The sequence below is a fragment of the Balaenoptera borealis genome (genome assembly GCF_965194805.1).
Source record: "Balaenoptera borealis genome assembly, chromosome: 6".
Taxonomy (NCBI): Eukaryota; Metazoa; Chordata; class Mammalia; order Artiodactyla; family Balaenopteridae; genus Balaenoptera; species Balaenoptera borealis.
The window spans coordinates 72,108,017-72,129,498 of NC_138863.1; the positions used below are offsets into that span (position 1 = coordinate 72,108,017).

The window sequence follows — 21,482 nt, forward strand, 5'->3', positions numbered from 1 at the left end:
TAATACCAAAAAATCTGAGAAATGAGAAGAAAATATTTGAAAAAAAATTTAATAAGATCAGATTATTCATTATATGAATAGACTATAATGACACAAATACTAAAAGAAAGAGGTTTATAAACAATGTGAACTTGGAATTAAAGATTTCTTAAGTAAGTTGTTCATCATAAAGTTAGAGGTAGGAATGAGGAGAGTGGAGGGAACCAGGATAGTAGAAGAACATGGGGGCAGATAGGCACATAAAAAGCTATTCCTAACATTAAAAAAAAAGGAAGGGAGGAAGGGAGGGACGGAGGGATGGAGGAAGGGAGGGACGGAGGGATGGATGGAGGGATGGAGGGAGGAAGGAAGGAAGGAAGAGGATGAAGATCCAGGGCTTGGTGTTTCAATCATGTTCTAGGACTAAGAGGTATTCACAACTGAGACAGCTCTTAGCATGCCTATTTGGGGACCACTTAGTAAGCCTTTATTTTCACGTTTATTTAGGAACCATATAATAAATTTTATCTTAATAATTTAAAACCTGCGACTTGCTTTTTTGCCTTTCACTTTCAAAAAGTTATAGGAAAGTAAAGAAAAATTATAAAATTATACCTAATGCAGTAAAAGAAAATGTTATTATTATTATTTTAATGCAGGTTTTCTGACCATGATTTAATCTTTTCTTCAAGAGTTGTCCTTTAAGCACAGAATAGACACTTACCAAGGTAAATTAGGCAAAATATACTAACTTGTTCATTTGCATGAGCTCTATGTAGTTCATGAATATCAAAATCCTCCAGGTTAAGCTGCAACTTCTCTTTACAGAGTTCACAGGTGGTTACAGCCTCTAGCGAAGAACCTGGTAAAAAATTACAAGTAAAGCTTAATTTTGCAGGGTCTCGACAAAACATTTTTCCTTGTAGGTTTAAGCTTAGAACACAGAAAACTGAAAGGAAGGCAGGGAGGAAGAGATAGCAGGGAGACTGTGCTACGACCATAAACCAGTAATGTCTCCTAAAATATCAATCAGTAACACCAGATGTGCATGTCAAGTCCTACTCTGTGGTACCTAAGCCTCCACCCATTTTTCCCCCCAGATGCTCATACATTTTGATATGGGAAGCTGACAATGGAATGTTAGTTATCTGTACCTCCTACTTCCTCCTTAAGTACTCTGGCAAGATGCCAAGAAAACATGGTATCTAAAACAACTAGTTACATATACTCAGGCTAGTATCTTTAACGTGACGACATATACTAAGACCTTCTGTGGTCGAAGAAATGTGTCTTCCCTGCAGCATAGAAGGCAAAAAAAGGGATCCACCTTTGTTCAGATAAAAACAGCTCCCCTCCGCCATGAAAAGAATGAAGTCCTTATACATGCTACAACTGCTAAGTAAAATAAGGCACAAATAAGATACAAAAAGGACAAATGTTGTATGATTTCACTTATAAGAAATATGTAGAATAAGCAAATTCATAGAGAAAGTAGATCAGAAGTTACCAGGGGCTGGGGAGGAGGGGGAGAAGGGTGTTAGTGCTTAATGGGTATAAAATTTCTGTTTAGGGTGACTTAAAAGTTTTGTAAACAAATAGTGGTGATGGTCACAAAACATTCGGAATCTACTTAATGTCACTGAATTATACACTTAATAATGGTTAAAAGGGCAAATTTCATGTTATATCAATATATATTTTATCACAATTAAATAAAATTCCATCTGTCCTGTAGGCACTCAACACTTGGTTACTCCTAAGCTTCTGGCTCCAATTAAGTAGGTCTTGTCTAATTAAAGATATAGCCATTTTCCCCCTTGTGTTTATTTTTAGACAGGGTTTTAAAATGAAAAAAGGTACTAAAAATTAGAGCAAGTCATGTGCATAAACAAGATAAAGATTTAGATTCAATTTAACTAACATTTACGGAGTGCTTGTTATGTGCCAAAATAGATTAGAAGTTCTGGAGATTCAAGGATAAGTCCATAGTGTTATGACCTGATGGAGAATATAAAGAATGTGAAACTTTAGAAGGCTTTCTCTTATCAGACATTTATTCTCTGATTCAGAAGCAGGAAAAATGTGATGGTCATAAAATATGGACACTGGATATCATTAAAACAAAGTCTTTCACATCTTAGGGTTTCATTTTTCTCTTCTACGGAACAAGTGACCTACAGAAGTTGCTCAAAAAGGTCATGTGCAGATGGGAGGAACCCATTTATCCCTACAATCTTTAATCCAGGATTCTGTCCTTTACATCCCACCTCATTCAGTAGGCCCTGACTGCATTTGCCTAAACTTGTACTAGACGTATTCTATTCATCTTTGAACATCCTATAGAGTTTCAACAGTCCATATATAGTAGCTGCCTAATAAATGTTTAAATGAATCTCTACCAGAGAATCACCTACCAGATGGGGTCTTTATGAAAATACGAGAAAGCCTTGTGGAAACTAAAAGGAAGGTTCAGTTCTTGAGATCTTAACATTCATTTGACCATGAATACTTATTATTACCTTTAAAACCTATTTAATTGAGTACTTACTATGAGTCCAATACTGTGAGAAACTATTCATAAACATCATCTCATTTGACCTTAACAACAAGCTATTACTCAATCTGATTCATGACGGAATTGAGGCTCAACCCCAGACCTACTTAAAAATGTTTAGGAATGGATCTGAGGCATCTATGTTTTTAAAAACTCCAATGGGTAATATTTTGATCAGCAACCAGGGTTCAGAACCAATGTTAAAAGAGACTTATTCAAAATCCTATAGTTAAGTGTTGGAGTCCATATTCCAACCTAAGCATGTCTAACTCCAAAAATCCAATGTTCTTAGACAATATATTGTATTATCTGTTTTCCTGCCTACATAATACTAACAATCCAATTGCAAATGTAACAGAAGGTGAGTCAAGTTGTTTTTCATTTTGGTGATACCTAACATTTCTGGACCCTTGCTAAGTGTCAAGAACCATGCTGAGCACTCATTTTATCTTAATAACACCCCAGGGTGATGACTAATAAAGCCTATGAGGCTGTCATAACACTATACAGCCAAGAAGAGGCTGCTACAGGTAAGACAGCCCATCACACAGGTTTGGGATCAGGTTAGTTTAGAAGAAAAGATAACCCCCTACCCCAAGGAGGCCTTTGCTAACCTTGCAGCAGGAAAAAATTTCCCACTACCTTCGTAATCTCCAGTTTGAATAGGTTACTCAAACTCCTCCAACAATTAACATTAAAATTAATACCATCATACCTCACAACCTGTTTGCCTATGCCACCCAGCTATCACCATCAGACTGTCATTTTCACACAATTATGTACATTTACTACTCTGATCTAATTTCCCACCCTACTAGTCACATTTCACTAGGTCCTCTGGTACTCATGGTCCAACATTAAATTCCTCTTAACCAATCTCCTTTATGAATTATCTCTTCAACTTCAAGCCTAAACGACAGTGCTTCACAAACTGATACATACTCTTCTGCAGCCATTTTTTTCCCCACAACACTTTGTACCTCAGGACCAAGAAATAGGGATAGATGCCCCCTCCCCACACCTATTGCTGTTTTGAAACTCTAAGTCCCTCCTCATTCATTAATGACTTTAGCACGTCTCTTCTTTACCCAACTTATTTCTTGGCTATTTCAACAGCCACATAAGACCACATTTGATTCTGACTTCCTCAACATCCTTGCTTCCAATATTACCCTTCCCCACGGTTATGGTCATACCGTTGACCCTGTCATTGCAGTGTACTGCACTACTCCTAAAATCTGTATTTTAAGCATCCTCTCCTGTGCACCTACAACTTTTCATCATTTTAGCTCTCCTACTCTGGCAATTCTCTTCAATGTCACTGAGATTCAAAGACACTGACCCTACCACTTCTCACTATCCACTTCCTAATGTTCTTACTCCCTTCCTTATTTTGTCTAATTTCTAGGCTCACCACAACTACAGCCTTACAAACACCCTTAACTCCCTTCATCATATTTGCCTGGCAAAGGTCCCAACCCCATCGAACTCAAATCCTCATCTGTATCCAAGTATCTGAAAACTGCTTCTAAAAAAAAATGTACACGTATCCCAATCCCACTTTTAAATCATATTCATGGCCACAGATTTTTATGGACATTAGTACTACCTGAAAACCCTGAAAGCATTTTAGAATGTTATTTTCCCCACACATGAAAATCTCTTAACCTATCCCCTCATCAGCTAAAGACCTTACTAAGAAAACAGAAGCAATTATATAGGAATTCAAGCACCTTCTCACCAAAGCAACAAACTGATCAATAATCCATATCTACACTAGCTTTCTAGAGATGAAGTACCCTTTTTCCTATTAAAGGCTAACTACTCAACTTGTGCTCTGGATCCCATCTTTCCTTTCCCTTTTCATAATTTTTTTTCTCTCCATTGTATCTCTTGTTAAAATAAAAAATGCCCTCAAATTTCTACCTCGAAACAAAAACAAAACAAAAACATGTACCATGACCCCATATAACTCTCCAATTCCTACCCGGTATCTCCAATCCTTGACAGTGAAGCTTATTGTAAGAGGGCGTCAATGCCGCTGCTTCCCCAGTCTTACTCAGCTCAATTTAATCATACAAAGACACCTTCCCAGCACTGAAGTCACCAAGGTCATCCATGCTACCAAATCCAGCTGTCATTTCTTTGTTCTTATCTCTTTGTTCTGATTTCTTTGCAGTACCTGACAGGGTTGGTTACACCCTCTTAAAACATTTTCTTCTTTTGGCTTGAACAACACGACATTTTCTCAGTTTTCTTCATACCAGACTGAGGCTGCTCCTCAAATCTCCTTCTCTGTTCCCACTAAGCATTTGGGTGCCTCAGGGCTCTGCCCTGGGCTCATTTTTTTAATATCTGCTCTTGCTCAAGTGACCTTATTTAATCTCAAATCTTAAAATATTATGTGCTCATGATTCCTAAAACTGTTATTTTCTGCACTAAAACCCCTGAAACATCATGCCTGTCTTGCTAACTGCCCATAACCATTTCCATATGGTTATTTAATAAACAGTTCAAATACAACATTTCTAAAACAGAACTCTCGGTTTCCTCTCCCAAATTTATTCTATTCTCAGTCTTCTTTATTTTCAGTCAATGGCCCCACCATTTATTTAGTTGCTCAAGGCAAAAATATGAGCTTCTCTAAGTGTTCTTTCTCCTTCACTCCACCACATCCAATCCACTGGCGAGTCTTATAGAATCTACCTCCAAAACATACCAGAATCCATCATCCATTTCTACCACCACCACCACCATCACCACCTCTTGTAAAGATAGATTCCTGGTTGGTCACCACAATAGATTCCCAGTTGACCTCCCTGCTTCTACTCTTGTCACACTAAAATCCACTCTTCACAGAGCAGCCAAAATATAAATAAGATCATTTCACTCCCCTGACCTTCAGTGGTTTCCCACGACACTTACATAAAAATCTAAGCTTCTGACATTAACTTTCAAAGTCCTAAATGAGCTAGCCTCTGCTAATCTCTCTTACCTCATCACCCCTCTCCTTTCCCACTAATTATACTCCAGCCATGCTGGGCCTTCATTCAATTCCTCAAACACACCTAAGTCATTCCCACCTTAAAGTCTCTGTACTAGCTGTTCTGTGTGCTGGAATGCTTTTCCTCTCATTCTAGAATAGCTAGCTCCTCTTCATTCAAGTATAAATGTCCTCACCTCAACAAGGCATTGCTTTAACACGTAATCCCACCACGAGAGCAAGTGCCTTGTCTGTCTTGCTCTCTATATCCCACATCTAGAACAATGCCTGGCTCCAGAACAGGCACTTAATAAACAATGACTCCCTACAGTAATTTTACTGCTGCATAACAACATGAGAGACAATAAATCTTTCTCAAGGACACATAGTTGGTAAACAGTAAGAATATTTCTTTGATTCAAAAATATCTTGCATGATGTAAGCGTCACCAACAATAACAAACTACAGTTGCACTATACATGTATGGGAGTAGATTGTTCAGTAAATGAAATATAAGAAACACTATTATATGTTAAATTTATGAAGCAAGACTAATGCTCTTCAATGCTTTTGCTTCAAAAAATGATTGACGCTTTTGATAAGAGTATAAATTTGACAATCAATAAATTATAACCAGATTTGTTAATTAAAATGCATACATACGTGCATCTCTTGGAAAAACTGTGAAAACAAAATACACAAAAGGGTAAATCTTACCAGAGTTAATTTTGGCCTGTAACCATTTTTTCATACACTCTTGGTGGACATACTGCAAACTTCCTGTGCACTTGCATGGCTCTATCAGCAAGTTAGAGGATGATGCAGCTGCCATCTGACAAATTCTACATAAATCACCTTCTTCTTCTTCAGAGTCCTCTAAAAGGAGGCTGGAAAAGAAGGTACATTTCCTAAACAGAGCTATCAAAACCATCCTGGTTGGTCATTTCCAGTCATACATAATCCCAAACAATATCATGGTCTCTTTGGGTAGAAAAAAGGCAAACAACAACAATAATAAACAGGAACTTCTAAGAAAAACTGTATCAATAAGAATAAAAATTATAATAAATATTTTAAAGGTAAATGAAGTAGGCTATCCTATTACTTATCTTCAAACAGTTTAAGTAATTTTGTCTTTGGTACCACAGTTTATTTTTTTTTAATTTTATTTATTTTTTATACATCAGGTTCTTATTAGTTATCTGTTTTATACATATTAGTGTATATATGTCAATCCCAGTTTCCCAATTCATCCCACCGCCACCACACCCGCCCCTGCTACCACAGTTTAAACTCCATATTTTTCACAATCAATTTGTAAGTTTCACTAAGATTTTAATTTCTGCAGTACCATAGACTACTTCAATTCCAGCAGTATAAAGATAATGTACTTATATACCCATCACTTTTGTCCCTGCAAAACTTTTTTTTTTAATATTTATTTGGCTGCACCGGGTCTTAGTTGCAGCATGCGGGGTCTTTTAGTTGTGGCATGCGGGCTCTTAGTTGCAGCATGCGGGATCTTTTAGTTGTGGCATGTGGGATCTAGTTCCCCGACCGGGATCGAACCTGGGCCCCCTGCATAGGGAGCACGGAGTCTTAACTACTGGACTACCAGGGAAGTCCCTGTCCCCCCAAAACTTTTAAGACAACTTTGATGAATTAAACGAATATTGACTTGTGATTTTTCAATTTACATGTTAGCAGAGCCACATATGTTTAAACTGATAAGCTTTTTGTATTAAATCATTAATTTAAAAAACCAAAAGAAGAGATTTAAAAATTTTTCATTTTCCCCACCCCAGCAATGTTATTAAATCATCCTGATTTCTACAAGGGTAGGCTTTTAAAGTGTGGAGCAGTTTCCATTAACCTATGTCCTCTATTTCACAGGCCAACATGTACTGCTTAATTTAAATGCAGAATGATCACTGTAAGACAAGTAGTTTTTTAAATTAAAATCCCTATTGCCTTAGTCCACTGCTGACATGAAAAAGGTACTCAGTAAATTGATGATACAGAATGCTAAACTGTTATTGAAATATAACCTGGATTATATGGGTTCCAAATGAGTTTAGCAAAAGATGTGTGGAAAGAGGAACAGGTGTACTTTTAGGTGACTTTCATGCCTAGGATTAACCAGAGATACAACCTCAAGCATTAATGTTTATGTTTTACCTTTAGATATAACTTTCTTTGGTTGATGGTTTTTACTTTGGGAGACTCAATTTTTTTACACTTTCATGCATTTAATTGTAAAGTATCTTATAATCCTCATTTTTAAGCAAAATATGTAATAAAGGAACACACACACATATAAACTCTATCAAAATAACCAACAAATGCTGCTTTTTAAACTATCTAACCAGACAGGGTGGTGCTGGCTTAATTAGTTTCTCTTTGGAAATCACTAAATTAATTTTTTGCCCTACTTACACTACTGCACTCAAATTAATCTAACTTTGAGCACAAGAAATATAATAGTTACTACATTACTCAGTAGACAGCTTGCAATTAGAGGGAGCTCCTGTAATAACACTAAAGCTAACACTACCAGGGCAGAGTAAATCTTTCTACAAGAAAGGAAAAAGAGCAAATTTTAAAAGAAGAGAACAGTCACATGGTAACAATTTGTCCTATATAAGGAAAAGTGGGAAGATACGAGTCAATGTTCAATATCTCAGAAAGCATGCGAAGCTCCCTTTATTCCCCAGAGTAAGATTTGAATGTATTTCCTCTTAAAGACCAAAAAACCCTAAAATGATAGTAACAACTATGCTCCCCCAAAATTCCATTACATGGGGCCTTGATGAACAAGAAAAAACAAAAACACCCAACGACTTTAGCTTTACATAAGTCTTTTCTTCTTACAAGTATATTTTACATGTACTATCCTATCCCATTTTATCATAAAACTAATTTTAGTAGATGGAAAAACTAAGTAACTACACTTACATGACAAAATAATTAAGTTTGCGTGAAAATCTCAGATCTTTCATCTTTTTCCCAAAAATTTTTAAGCAAACTAAACTCTACAAAAGATTTCACATGAATAAAAAGATTCTATCCCTTACTTCAAGGTAAATTTAGAAGCTAGATTTCTTCTATTTTAGCACATGTCACACTAATAAATATGTGGTTAACCGTTAAAAAACAAAACAAAACATTCTAAGTCCTGAATTTAAACTGATATCTCTGTCAAATAGTCACAATATATAAAGAATATTCAGTATACATTTAGACTTCAAAAACGAAATTTAAAAATTTGTGTAAATGATTTTACCTCATTCCAAAAAAATTTGAAGTGAGAAATACTAATAAATGGTAAATAAATGATCTTATTTTTTGTTATTTATTTATTTGGCTGCACTGGGTCTGAGTTGTGGCATGTGGGATCTTTAGTTGTGGCATGCAAACTCTTAGCTGTGGCATGTGAGATCTAGTTCCCTGACCAGGGATCAAACCCAGGCCCCCTTCATTGGGAGCGCAGAGTCTTGGCCACTGGACCACCAGGCAAGTCCCAATAAATGATATTATTAAAGGCTGAAACATTGTCTTGATAATCCAAAACGACTTGGGCCACTTTACCAATCCCATTTAGCACTAGTCTACCTAGAAACAGGGTAAGAGATTAAGATTTTTGTCTCTATGTGTATCTGTAGCCAAAGCTGGTTAAAAATAACCTTTAGGGCTTCCCTGGTGGTGCAGTGGTTGAGAATCTGCCTGCCAATGCAGGGGACACGGGTTCAAGCCCTGGTCTGGGAAGATCCCACATGCCGCGGAGCAACTAGGCCCGTGAGCCACAACTACTGAGCCTGCGCGTCTGGAGCCTGTGCTCCGCAACAAGAGAGGCCGCGACAGTGAGAGGCCCGCGCACCGCGATGAAGAGTGGCCCCCGCTTGCCACAACTAGAGAAAGCCCTCGTACAGAAACGAAGACCCAACACAGCCAAAAATAAATAAATAAATAATTTTAAAAAAAAACAACCTTTAGATTATTTCCCGATGCAATCTACACCCCCAGTGCCCGCCTCCAGTATTAATTCTCATCCATTTTACCTCTGAGCAAGACGCTAACATCTTACTGGATGTAAATTTTCAGGCAAGAAATTTCAGACATCACTCTCATAAGAAACCATTTTAGAAACAAACAGTTCTTTCTCTAATCTGTTCTTCACAGGCTTAAGACAGGTATTCAAACTTACCTCTCTTTTATTTTTTGCAGTCTTTCTGGGTCTCTTGAGGGTACACTTTTAGTTTTATCATTTTTTCCATCAGATGAACTCCAACCTGAAGGAATAATATCTACAGTGATCATGACATTGTCGGTCAAATTACTTCCAAGTGCTGGGGGCACTGCAAATCGGAATAAAGAACCAGGAAGGATCCCTGTTATTCCTGAACTTCGTCCACTGTGAGCCGAATCTGATATGGAGCCACCTGTAGCAGCACTGCTTGGTGCTGCAGATGCTTGTGGTCTGCTGGCAGTAGCCCCAAGGGGATCACTCTGTGCTTCAAGGTGAACCACTTCATTTGATTCTCTTCTAAAAATATGATGAGATCTAGATGGTATATCAGAGGTAGATATCCTTGAAGATTCATCTCGTCCCTCTCGCCTCCTTCTAGAGAACAAAGGTGTGCATCTATTTCTAAGTGAGGAAGATAACCATGGTCCTGTATTTCTACCTTCAGATTCTTGGTTAAAATTTTGAGAATCTGGCTCAGAGCTATGATTTTGGCTAAGAGATGACAAACCCCATCTTCGCCGAAGAAATCGAAATCCCTGAGAAGCTTCGGATGCCCTATTATCAGGACCATCAGAAGCTGATGCTGCATTACGAGACTGTGAAGCTGTCAAGATTCTTGGAGAAATGTAAGAATTCTCAGAACTCAGTGATCTTGTATTCAAGGAATCCTGACTAGACCTTCGTGAAAAAAAGGTAGATGACATACTAGAAGCTATACGTGACAGCAATCTCCTTGTTGTACGTCTACCTTCATTATCAGAAGATTCTTGAAATGATCTTTGAGATGAGCCAACCCTATTTGAACTGCCTATAGTTGAGGTTTCACCTCTATTTGAAATATAAGAAAATCCAGACTGTATACTGCTTTGGGGAGATTCTAATTCTCTTGGAGAAAAATTTGATCTTAAAGAATTTCTACCAGAGTCCCTAGAACATGGTATGGTCTGATGTTCAGAAGGCATTTGGTGATTTGTAGATGATGTATTCAATTGTAAAGTGCTCAGTGAGTTCTCTTTTGGTCTTGCTCCTTGTGAATATGAAGAAGGAACTCTGTCTTGAACATCTATTTTTCAAAGAAAGGAAAGGTAGTCAATTACATGAAAAATTTGTGCATTATTAAGGTTGTGTCTATTAACCACTAATTACTGCCAAAATTAAACACTGGATTCAAACTGAATACTGGCATATTATAACTACACAGCTTAACTATTATTGCAGAAAAAATAAACATATTTATCTATCTTTCTATACCTTTGGTAAAATCCAATACTGCTGTATAAAGTCAGCATTACAAATTTTTTAAAAAAGAAATGTATTATAGCTTATGAGAGGCAAACATCAATCTACCAACTTGATGAAGGTAAAACAGTTGAATTTATTAATCAGAAATCGATATGGTAGAAGAATATCTAACATCTAAATGAATAAGGGATTTTAAATGGGCAAACAAGTTCAAGGTAAATGACTCATAACAAGTAAAAGCAAAATAATAATAGAGAGATAGTGTTTTGGAGATTTTTCTTACTCTGGAACAAGAACAAAAGTTATTTCATATAAATACTATCACCCTTATAATTTTATAGCAAACCATGCTAACAGTTCAAAATTTCTCCAATGTTTTATCTCTTCTTTCAAGTTAACAGCAGTGACTCTTATAACCGGTTACTCATCAGACATAACTATGCTTTATTTTTTTATTTTTTCCAATACTGGTCAAAAGAGAGCCCTGGCATTTGTGATTTTAATAGTACACTACTGATGGTTCTAATCATTAAATGGAATGAGAAATACCAAAGCATTCCTTCATAAAGAATATTCATCTATACATCTAGTTTAACAGCTAGATTGCTACTGTGCTAATACATGGTGCCTCATGGAAGGATTAACTGTTAGGGACTAAATCAATTCTATTCTGTACATTTTTACCCCCCAAACCTAGAAGCTACCGACACTGTCTACTAAAGCTCCTCCACCCAAAGCCAAGCAAATGAAAAGATGCTTTCATTTGTCTTAAATAAAGCAACGGCTTGCCCCAATAGGATTATTTAAAATAATCTAGTTAAACCTTTAAATAGAAATGTATTTTCTTCTCTGTAAATCAAATTCCACTTCTGTCTGCTATATTTGTCAGCTTCAATTAGCACCTTTTATCTTCAGTTATTTAGTATTATTGTTTTATGGCATTTATTTTTTTTAAGGTGGCTCTGACGCACAATGGATAGTGCATTGGACTTCTGTTTTTTTAAAGTTTTAGCTTATGTACACTGACACAAACAGTGTGGGTCTTTATTTCAACTAAATGAAAATAAAGACAAATTCATGTTAAACTAAAGGAATTCTAAATTATGTCTTAAATGATGATTTCAAGTTTTAGTTAATTCACAAGGCAAATTATACTGTAGTATACAAGAATTATCAAGTATATGTAAAACATACATTCTTAAGAGTGAAAAAATTATAGGCAGACAGAATCTGGATACTCATGTATATCTAAATATTTTATATTGTTTACATTTTTAAAAGTAAAACGACAAATAAGGTTGAAAACATATCAAGCTATCCTGTATTCTAAATCTTCATAATATTCACTTCATTTGTTCCTTTGTACTGTGATTTTAACGATAAATACAAAGACAAAAATGTAACATTATTAGATAAATTATGCATAACAATATAGTTTATACATACATGATGAAGTTGTGAAATCACCACTTCGGTGACTATAATCCATAAGATTACTAATGGAGGAATCTGCTCTCCTCTCTCTCATTAAGTCAGTTCCAAATGATCCAAGTACCACTGATGAAGATCTGGGAACTTGACTATGCCTCCAAGAAGAATCTTAAAATAATTGAAGAAGTCTTAATTCAGAGAGAGCTTTCAAGGTTTCTGATGACAACAGATCTTCAGTATTACACAGAGAGGTAATTATGGTTTATTACAGGAATCCCCAGTTACATAGTTGCAATCAAAAGCAAAACTGAGCAAAACATAAATTATTCACTAGTGAACTAATCACTTATAAAATTATCTCCTACTCAAACACATTCTTCTCTAATACTATAATCTACTCCCATCTAGGATGCCAATGTCTCACTCTCTAGAACATCTGACCGTACAATATAAACATGACATAACATTACAGAACAAAAATATAAAGCTTGCCAAAGATGCAGAATTTCATGAAGTTGATCAAAGTGACATTGGAGAACAGCCAAAATAAAAATCAAAGCCATCTTGAAATGAAAGAGGTTTTACTGTAGGTTATAATACTATTTTGCCAGAACTATTATTGCCGCCATACTTGGTTCATTCTTATGCTAAGAAATAATGTATCGTTGCAATTATAATCTAAACTTTGTTAGATATGATTTCATTTAAAAAGAAATTAAAAATTAAGTCTCAAAACTTTCCCCCTCACCATTTACCTTGAAATTCTGGGTCTTCCTCTCCATTCCTAACAGCCTTAATAATTTCCCTTCGTTAAGGGAAACGGCCCAGGGTTAATGCTATGCTTTCACAGACCAGAGGAGAACAAAAGTATCTCTACACAATGGTATTTGTCTACAAAGTTAAGGTCGGTCTGCTCTTACCCATCACACTACTCTTAATATCCTTCAGATGGGCAGTGTCTTTCCCATGGCGGTCCTGCTTATCGAAATAGAAAGGAATCGCTTACACTAATTCAATTAGTAGTACATATGCATTTCAAGAATTTTATTCTCCAACTGTGTCATCACAAGTTTTATCTTACCTTAAAACTATTTCAGGCATTGGCTAGTGTTCATTTGAAGAGAAGTATAAGTGAGAAAGTACCTCTCAACAAAAGATCTTTTCAATTTGTGCAACAAATGTGTGCCTGTATCTTAGTATCTGTGAGTACAAGATACTAAGCATGGAGCTTTATGCATAAGTCTTTCATACCAGAGTGGTAAAGTGACTTGTCCAATGTCACATAGTTAGAGGACTAGAACCATAGCTTTCTAATTCCTTATATAGAACTCCCACTAGAATACCACCAACTATTTTTTGTTTAACTAAAGAATTTCTACATTTTCTGAAAATATGTGTCATACAGCACAATGTTTATTATTTACAAAAAATACGCTAAGGAAACATTTTTAACATGTATCAGTAAATTTGGCTTTCTTAGTAACAATTTAAAAATTTACCTCCTATAATAACCAGCAGAATACATGTCACTTTTACAAATTTTATTACCATACGAATCAGTTATTCTAATTAATTAAAATCTGCTAATATCCTGTTTGTGTAAGATATCTGTACCAAATTTAGAACAAAAATCCAAGATGAAGAGTTAATTTCAGTTCTAGCACTAACTTAAGGTAAGATTTTGGAAACTCTGCTCTATTTCTGACCCAGTCTTATGTGCAATCTACTTGCTTATTAATACACTACATCTTGGGAAAAGGGCTTTTGTCCAAAATACATATACAGTGACTTATATGTATACAAATTTAATTATTACCTGATACTGCATTTAAACCATGTCCAACACTTCTCCCAGCTGAGGTAGATGTACAGTTTGTACAGGAAAGTTTAGGTCTTTTTGAATCATGATCCCGTTGCTGGTTTTGCGATCTTGAGCGTGCTCCCTGAGTTATCTCAGACTCACTATACCATGTAGACTGAAATGGTAATGCAGATGCTGATGCTGATGTAGACTGTAAGTTAAAAAAAATTTTTTTTAAAGGAACAATAAAACACTTGCAATTTTTAAATATTAAATTTAAATATTACATTTAATCTACAGTGCTCTAATAAATTCCCAAGGACCATTCATTCCTCACAGGCACAAATTTTTCTACCATGTAGGTTTTTCATAGTCTTTGTTCCCTTCTACCACTTGTCCCTTTACTTTATACTGTAATTGTACTTTGCTAGGTAACCAATCTGATTTAGATTATGTCTTCTATGTAACTGAATATAAACACTAGGCTAGGAAACACTGAGGAGTAAAAACTTTATATGTAATCATTTTGTTCTCCTGGTTTAATATTAACCTTTTGAGGAACCTTGTTTCCTCTTCTTAGAGACAGAACACCAAGAAAGGCACTAATATAGAAAGTGACTGTGAATACTCCACTATAAAAATAAGATTTTCAACTAATATAAAATGTATCTGGATCTTATGTCCATTCTCAGGAATACAGTAAAACACTACAAATGGTACTAAAAAAAAAATCCTAATATATGGAATTTCTTCATCAGTAAAGGAAGAAACAGCTAAAATTACATACTGTAAAACTCTAAGCTGAAGGTTTCCTCTTTAAACATATAATTATATGTACAACAACATGAAATAACACAGAAGTTACAATGTACAAATACACACACACACACACACACACACACATACACATGCACACACACAGAAAGGATGAATTTGGCACATAATCTCTGAATTGCTTGAAGACACCCCTAACATAAAAGTTATTTCTAGGAAATAACTATTATTCTAGGAAATAAAGGAAAAAAGACATTTATAAACCATTTTAACATGTAAGTAGATGGTAAGTAGTTCATTTTATCGAAGAATATTAAAATGAAACAATGTTCTTTAAAGTGTTGTATTTCTTGACAAAAGAAAAGTTAAAAATGGAATGTTATCATAGGCCATAAATTCAGTCTATATTAACCTAGTATTATAAACATAAGAGCCCAAATAATGTGTCCCATCAAAGAGTTTTAGAGTACAGATAAACAAATAAATAGGTATAATATAAATAAGTACTGTAATAGGAGATATGTTGAAAGTTTTACAGAAAAGAAAAAACTATGTCTGAGGAAAGCAGGGAAGAATTCATAGGTGAAAACTGGAGTTCACTGAGTAGACAAATGAGGAAGGAGATTATAGACAGACAACACAAAAAGATAAAAAGATGTCTTAACTATTCTGCCATGGGAATTCTTCTAAGGCATCACTACTTACTTGATCTCCGATTATCTTTTAATTATGAGAAGCATACTGCATGCATTCAGGGAACTGTATTAGTCCATGGTAACTCTACAGAATAAACTGTGCACATACATGGAAAAGCAGAAGATGCAAAGCTGAAAAAGTAGGAATGGGCATATCAAGATTTCATCCATCCCTTGCCCATTCAATATTTTGCTAATTAAATGTAGAACTCCTCAGCTTAGCACAAACTTGGTCTCACAAGCCTTCCACACCAAGTTGTCCACAGAGCCCCCAATCAATGAACTGGAGTAGCACATGAGATGAAATTCATGAGATATTTCAAAATGAAATCATTTTATGTGCCATTGTCAAGGTATCAGGGACTTAATCCTGCAGGCCAGTGGTTCTAAGACCTTTGAATATCAAAGACCAAAATTAAAAAAAAAAAATGGTTTGATTTAAAATTTAGAAAGAACTTTGACAGGTAAGGAAAATGAAAATAGCAAATACCACCTAACCCCATCCCCAATCTTTTAAAAAGGGCATTTTATATCCTCCTAAAACAAGAACATAACAGAATAAAACAGACTTGTAAGATGAATAAATTTTACCTGTACAAAATTCCTAACTTGTCCTTATTTTTCTCATTTTGCATGGACTGGACAAATTGTTACTGAATAGCACCTCCACAAATAAGACTTTAGGAGCTACTGAAGGAGGTAATACCATCAGATCAACTACTTAGAAAGATCTTTAGAGCACTGTGGAAGGTTAAAAGGGTGGGATGGACAAAAAGTGGGCAAATCAGGAAGTCACTGGACTAGCAAGAAATAAATCCTTGGGACGAAAGTAATGGGAATAGAGAGCCATTATAAAAGATAAAAATTCATCAAATTTAGAGACAACGTGAGAAATGAACAGAAAGTCTATAAAGCCACTCCACAGTTTTCTGGCACTGGCCACTGGTGAGATAAAGACACACTCACTGTTCGGCAATTTTTATGACTCACAACTCTAAAAGGTAGCCTGTATGTCATCCTAGAGACAAAAATACTTGTTAATATCAGTATAGGAGAGGAAAATTAAGTTCTGACCAGTTTTTCTGCTGGCTTAAATTCAAAACCAAACTTTTCCCTGGTTCCTACCAATCCAATTTTGTCCACTGTTCAAATATTCTCAGTCTGAAGCAATTAGCTTTTTTCCCCTCTGAATTCTTTTAACAATTAAAGTATGGGGTTCATTTATACACTATCTTATCTCTTTTGCTATCTAGAACTATTGGTGGCCAAACGAAATCAGGGAGAGTCTGTCTCCAAAGTATACTTAAGTATACTGCCTTGCAGACACCGGATGCTTAAAAAAGTACTTTTGGGGTCGTTTCCACTTCTTAGCTGTTATGAATAATGCTACTATGAACGTTTGTGTTCAAGTTTTGTGTAGACACGTTTCTAATTTTCTTGGGTGTAACTAATGGGTCATATAATACCTCAAAGTTTGACTTTTAGAAAAATTAATAAACTGTTTTCCAAAGTGGCTGTACCAGTTTAAAACCCCATGAGCAATTTATGAGGGTTCAAATTTCTCCACAACCTTGTCAACTCTTGTTATTGTCTCAATTTTTAATTTTATTTTAGCCATTCTAGTGGGTATGAAGTGGTGTCTCATTATAGTGTACATCTGTATTTCCTAATGGCTGATGATGTTGAGCGTCTATTTATGCGTTCATTGGCCATTTGTATATCTTTGGACAAATGTCTATTCAGGTCCTTCACCCATTTTAAACTGGGGTTTTTTTGTTAGGATGTAAGAGTTCTTTACATAGTCTGGTTACAAGTTCCTTGTCAGAGAGCGTATCGTTTACAAATATTTCCTCCCATTCTGTAAGTTGTCTTTTCACTCTCTTCATGGTATCACTTGACTCACTAGTTTTTTAATTTTATAAGTCCAATTAATCTTTTTGCATTCATTACCTTCAGACTAAGAACATTCATATGAAAATAAGAGGTGGATAGAATTATTAAATATCCATTCAAGTTCCATGGAGTTCTCTCTCATTTTCACTAAATTTCCAGTCTCTACCCCAAATAAGTAACAGATTTGGCTCCTGTAATAAACAATTTTTATGAGTTACTCTCAACTCAAAAGGCTATCTGTGATTAGAAAGGAAAATTGTATGGTATGTGCAGGGGGCTGTCTAGCCCAACCAAAGTAGCTGAATACTACTTTGTGTATCTGAGAAATCATATGAAACAGTTTGAAAACTTAATGGACGGAAGGGAAGTTTACAAACATTCTGTAACTACTAGCAGGCATCCAATTTTCATTTTATTTACTTACTTATTTTTATCTTCATGATACTTATTTAGGTTGCCCTTCCAACAAGAGGTTTTCGGGAAGGACAGTCAATGAAATCATTATTTATTTACCATTAGTACTGTATAAGTCAGTATTTGCATTCAGAAAATAATTACTTCTAAAAAAGGTTAAAAAATATCCCCAATGCAAATGCCCTTAAAACAGTACAGCAAAAAAGAACCTTAATGAGAAAATATTTGTAAATCATATATCTAATTAGGAACTTGTAACTAGAATATATAAAAACTTATAACTCATAAACTGAATCAAGAGTAAGCTTTCAAAACAGAAAACACCAAGCCACATGGGTTCACTGGAGAATTCAATCAAACATTTAAGGAAGAAGTTATACTAATTCTCTACAATCTCCTTCAGAGGAAAGCAGCAGAGAAAATACTTCCTAACTCGTTCTATGATATGATGAGGCAAGCACTGCCTTAATTCCAAAACCAGACAAAGACATAAGGAAAGAAATCTATAGAGCATTATCTCTCATGAACACAGCTGCAAAAATCCTGAACAAAATATGAGCAATATATGAGCAAATTTGTAACATCTCCTTTTTCATTTTTGATTTTATTTATTTGAGTCTTTTTTTTCTTGGTGAGTCTAGCTAAAGATATGTCTATTTGGTTTATCTTTTCAAAAAGCCACCTCTTAGTTTCACTTATCTTTTTGTCTTTTTAATCTCTATTTCATTTATTTATGTTCTGATCTTTGTTATTTTCACTTCACCACTCTTTTTTCAACACTGTACTGGAAGTTCTAGCTAATGCAACAAGGCAAGAAAATAAAGTAAAAGGTATACAGATTGGGAAGAAAGACCTTACTTGCAGATGACATGATTATACAAAAAATCTGAAAGAAAAACTCCTGGAACTAACTAATAATTATAGTAAGTCTTCTCAATTACCACAAAAAAGACAGCTGATCTTAAGAATGTATGGATTCATGATGCCCAACTTTATGAGAAATCTAGGTAAGAAACCTTATATTTACACAAAATGGAATGACTAGGAGTCCATTTATCCCTCAAAATATCCTAGGATTAATATCTGGATCAAGATAGACTACAAGAATGTTACTATTTAGATCACTCTGTTGTCCCTTTACAGAACTGTTTTCACTGACCTGTACTTTGACATCATGCCCTTTGCATATACTGTTTACCAAGAAATAGTTTCACTAAACTAGGTATATACTTATAGTATGAATACTGCCCTAAAGACACTGTCTTCTATATCATTCACTGTCCCCGCTTTCGACTAAACTGCCAAGCATTGCTTCTTTTTCCTTATGAACAAAACACCTTATAGACCTGGTTGTGTTTCCCTGTGATCTCCCTGACACCCACACAAGGGCCGGAGTTTAACTTTAGAATACTGCAAGGGCTTACAAATGCATATCAATGTTATAGCCAACCTTAACTCACTCTCAGTATTTTATTTGTATTTTCCTGATTGCATTTCAAACTATTTTCATTTTCTTGTCTAATTTTGTGTGTGTATGTATGTATATGTGTATGTATTTCCCTGGAAACTACCTCTGTAGCAGATAAACAAACAAACCAAAATGAGCAAGAAAAAGGTTAATGACCATTGGTTATTTTAATTCTTGAAAATACATACTTTGCAAAATATGCAATAGTACTGAGTTCTGTAACTTAATATACAAACTAGAAAAAGATGTAAAAAAACTGTAAAAAGCACCTAGAACCTCCATAAAAAGCCTATTTTATTATTTCATATTAAAAGTAATCAATCTCTCCACAAAGCAAGAAGTGGGATTAGGGGTTGCTCAAATTAAGTTACAGAAAAATATATAAAAGTAACAAAAATAATTACATATTCACAGAATACTCCCAAATTTTCACTTTTAACAATATGAATTACATAAATTAAATTTTCTTTCCAAAAATATCTAATATTCTACTTACTGTTACCAAAGAGATTAAGGTGATCACAGTTTTCTACCATTCAAATTGTAACAAAAATTTAAAGATAGAGTAACAGAAATATCAGCAAGATTAATAGCAGAGGCAGCCCAGCTTACAAATGGCCAAGAACCAAAAGACATTTAGAAAATCAATTCTTTGGAACTTAGAACCTACATTTCCCAAAGACACAATGCTATCCAGAAGTCTTAGATTCTTCAGCTCAGGTACACTGTATACTAATCCTGTGACTGGGAGAAACCACTTATCTTTCCAGATTTCAGATCTTTATTTATGAAATAACACAAGCATCTGTCCTATTTAACTAAGATTAAAAATTAAAAATGTGGGCTTCCCTGGTGGCGCAGTGGTTGAGAGTCTGCCTGCCAATGCAGGGCACACGGGTTCGAGCCCCGGTCTGGGAGGATCCCACATGCCGCGGAGCAACTGGGCCCGTGAGCCACAACTGCTGAGCCTGCGCGTCTGGAGCCTGTGCTCCGCAACAAGAGAGGCTGCCATAGTGAGAGGCCCGCGCGCTGTGATGAAGAGTGGCCCCCACTTGCCGCAACTGGAGAAGGCCCTCCCGCAGAAACGAAGACCCAACACAGCCATTAATTAATTAAATAAATAAATAAATAAATAATTTAAAAAAAAAAAATTAAAAATGTGCTGCAAAATGTCAAGCACTGTATAAATAAGGTGTTTTCTTATCATCTGATCCATAATGTAAATGAGATTGAACTACTATGCCCTGTTCTGACCCTCTTTTCTGAAGCTTCAGGTTCACTAATAAAGAAGGGGAGGGACTTCCCTGGTGGCACAGTGGTTAAGAATCCACCTGCCAATGCAGGAGACGCGGGTTTGATCCCTGGTCCGGGAAGATCCCATATGCTGCGGAGCAACTAAGCCCGTGTGCCACAACTACTGCAGCCCGCGTGCCTACAGCCTGTGCTCCACAACAAAGAGAAGCCACCACAATGAGAAGCCCGCACACTGCAACACAAAGTAGCCCCCGCTGGCCGCAACTAGAGAAAGCCCGCGCACAGCAATGAAGACCCAACGCAGCCAATAAATAAATAAACAAATAAATTTATTTTTAAAAAAAGGGGGGGGGAGTGTTGTGTCTCAGACAGTTTTGAGTCAGAAAATATCAGCAATTAACCAAAAAAGCTCCCTTTGATATTCAAAGGTCTCTTTCATTCATTAAATACACATCTTGCTGAATAATCTTAAGAATATTAAATAAAACTAAATGTGTGATATATAATTTAAATATTCTGATAACATATTATACTGTCCCCTAAGGATATTAATTATCTATTTAAACCAATGCAAACCCAGGAAATGATAACAGCAGTAACAATCATAATTATAACCTGTAACATCTGAACTCTGACTAGGTTCCAGGCACTGTTGTTCTAAGTGCTTTACATGTATTATTTCTTCCAATTAATTTTAACAGTAACTGTGTGAGAAAATTACCATTATCATCATTTCACAGAAGAGGAA

The 21,482-nt window shown here is 35.5% G+C and overlaps 1 protein-coding gene across 6 annotated transcripts in view; it reads right to left on the bottom strand.

The window, feature by feature from the left end:
- MARCHF7 (membrane associated ring-CH-type finger 7) overlaps positions 1–21,482 on the bottom strand; it is a 45,390-nt gene that overhangs the window by 7,588 nt on the left and 16,320 nt on the right. For all 6 annotated transcript variants that reach the window (XR_014245553.1, XR_014245554.1, XR_014245555.1 and 3 more), the window contains 5 exons: positions 14,252–14,447; positions 12,451–12,603; positions 9,721–10,825; positions 6,234–6,403; positions 732–841 (listed from right to left, as the gene is read on the bottom strand). Coding sequence is in view for 3 of the 6 variants with exons in the window: in XM_082395296.1 (XP_082251422.1) it covers positions 732–841; positions 6,234–6,403; positions 9,721–10,825; positions 12,451–12,603; positions 14,252–14,447 (1,734 nt within the window). In the remaining 3 variants the exon portion in view is untranslated. The remainder of the gene's footprint in view (positions 1–731; positions 842–6,233; positions 6,404–9,720; positions 10,826–12,450; positions 12,604–14,251; positions 14,448–21,482) is intronic.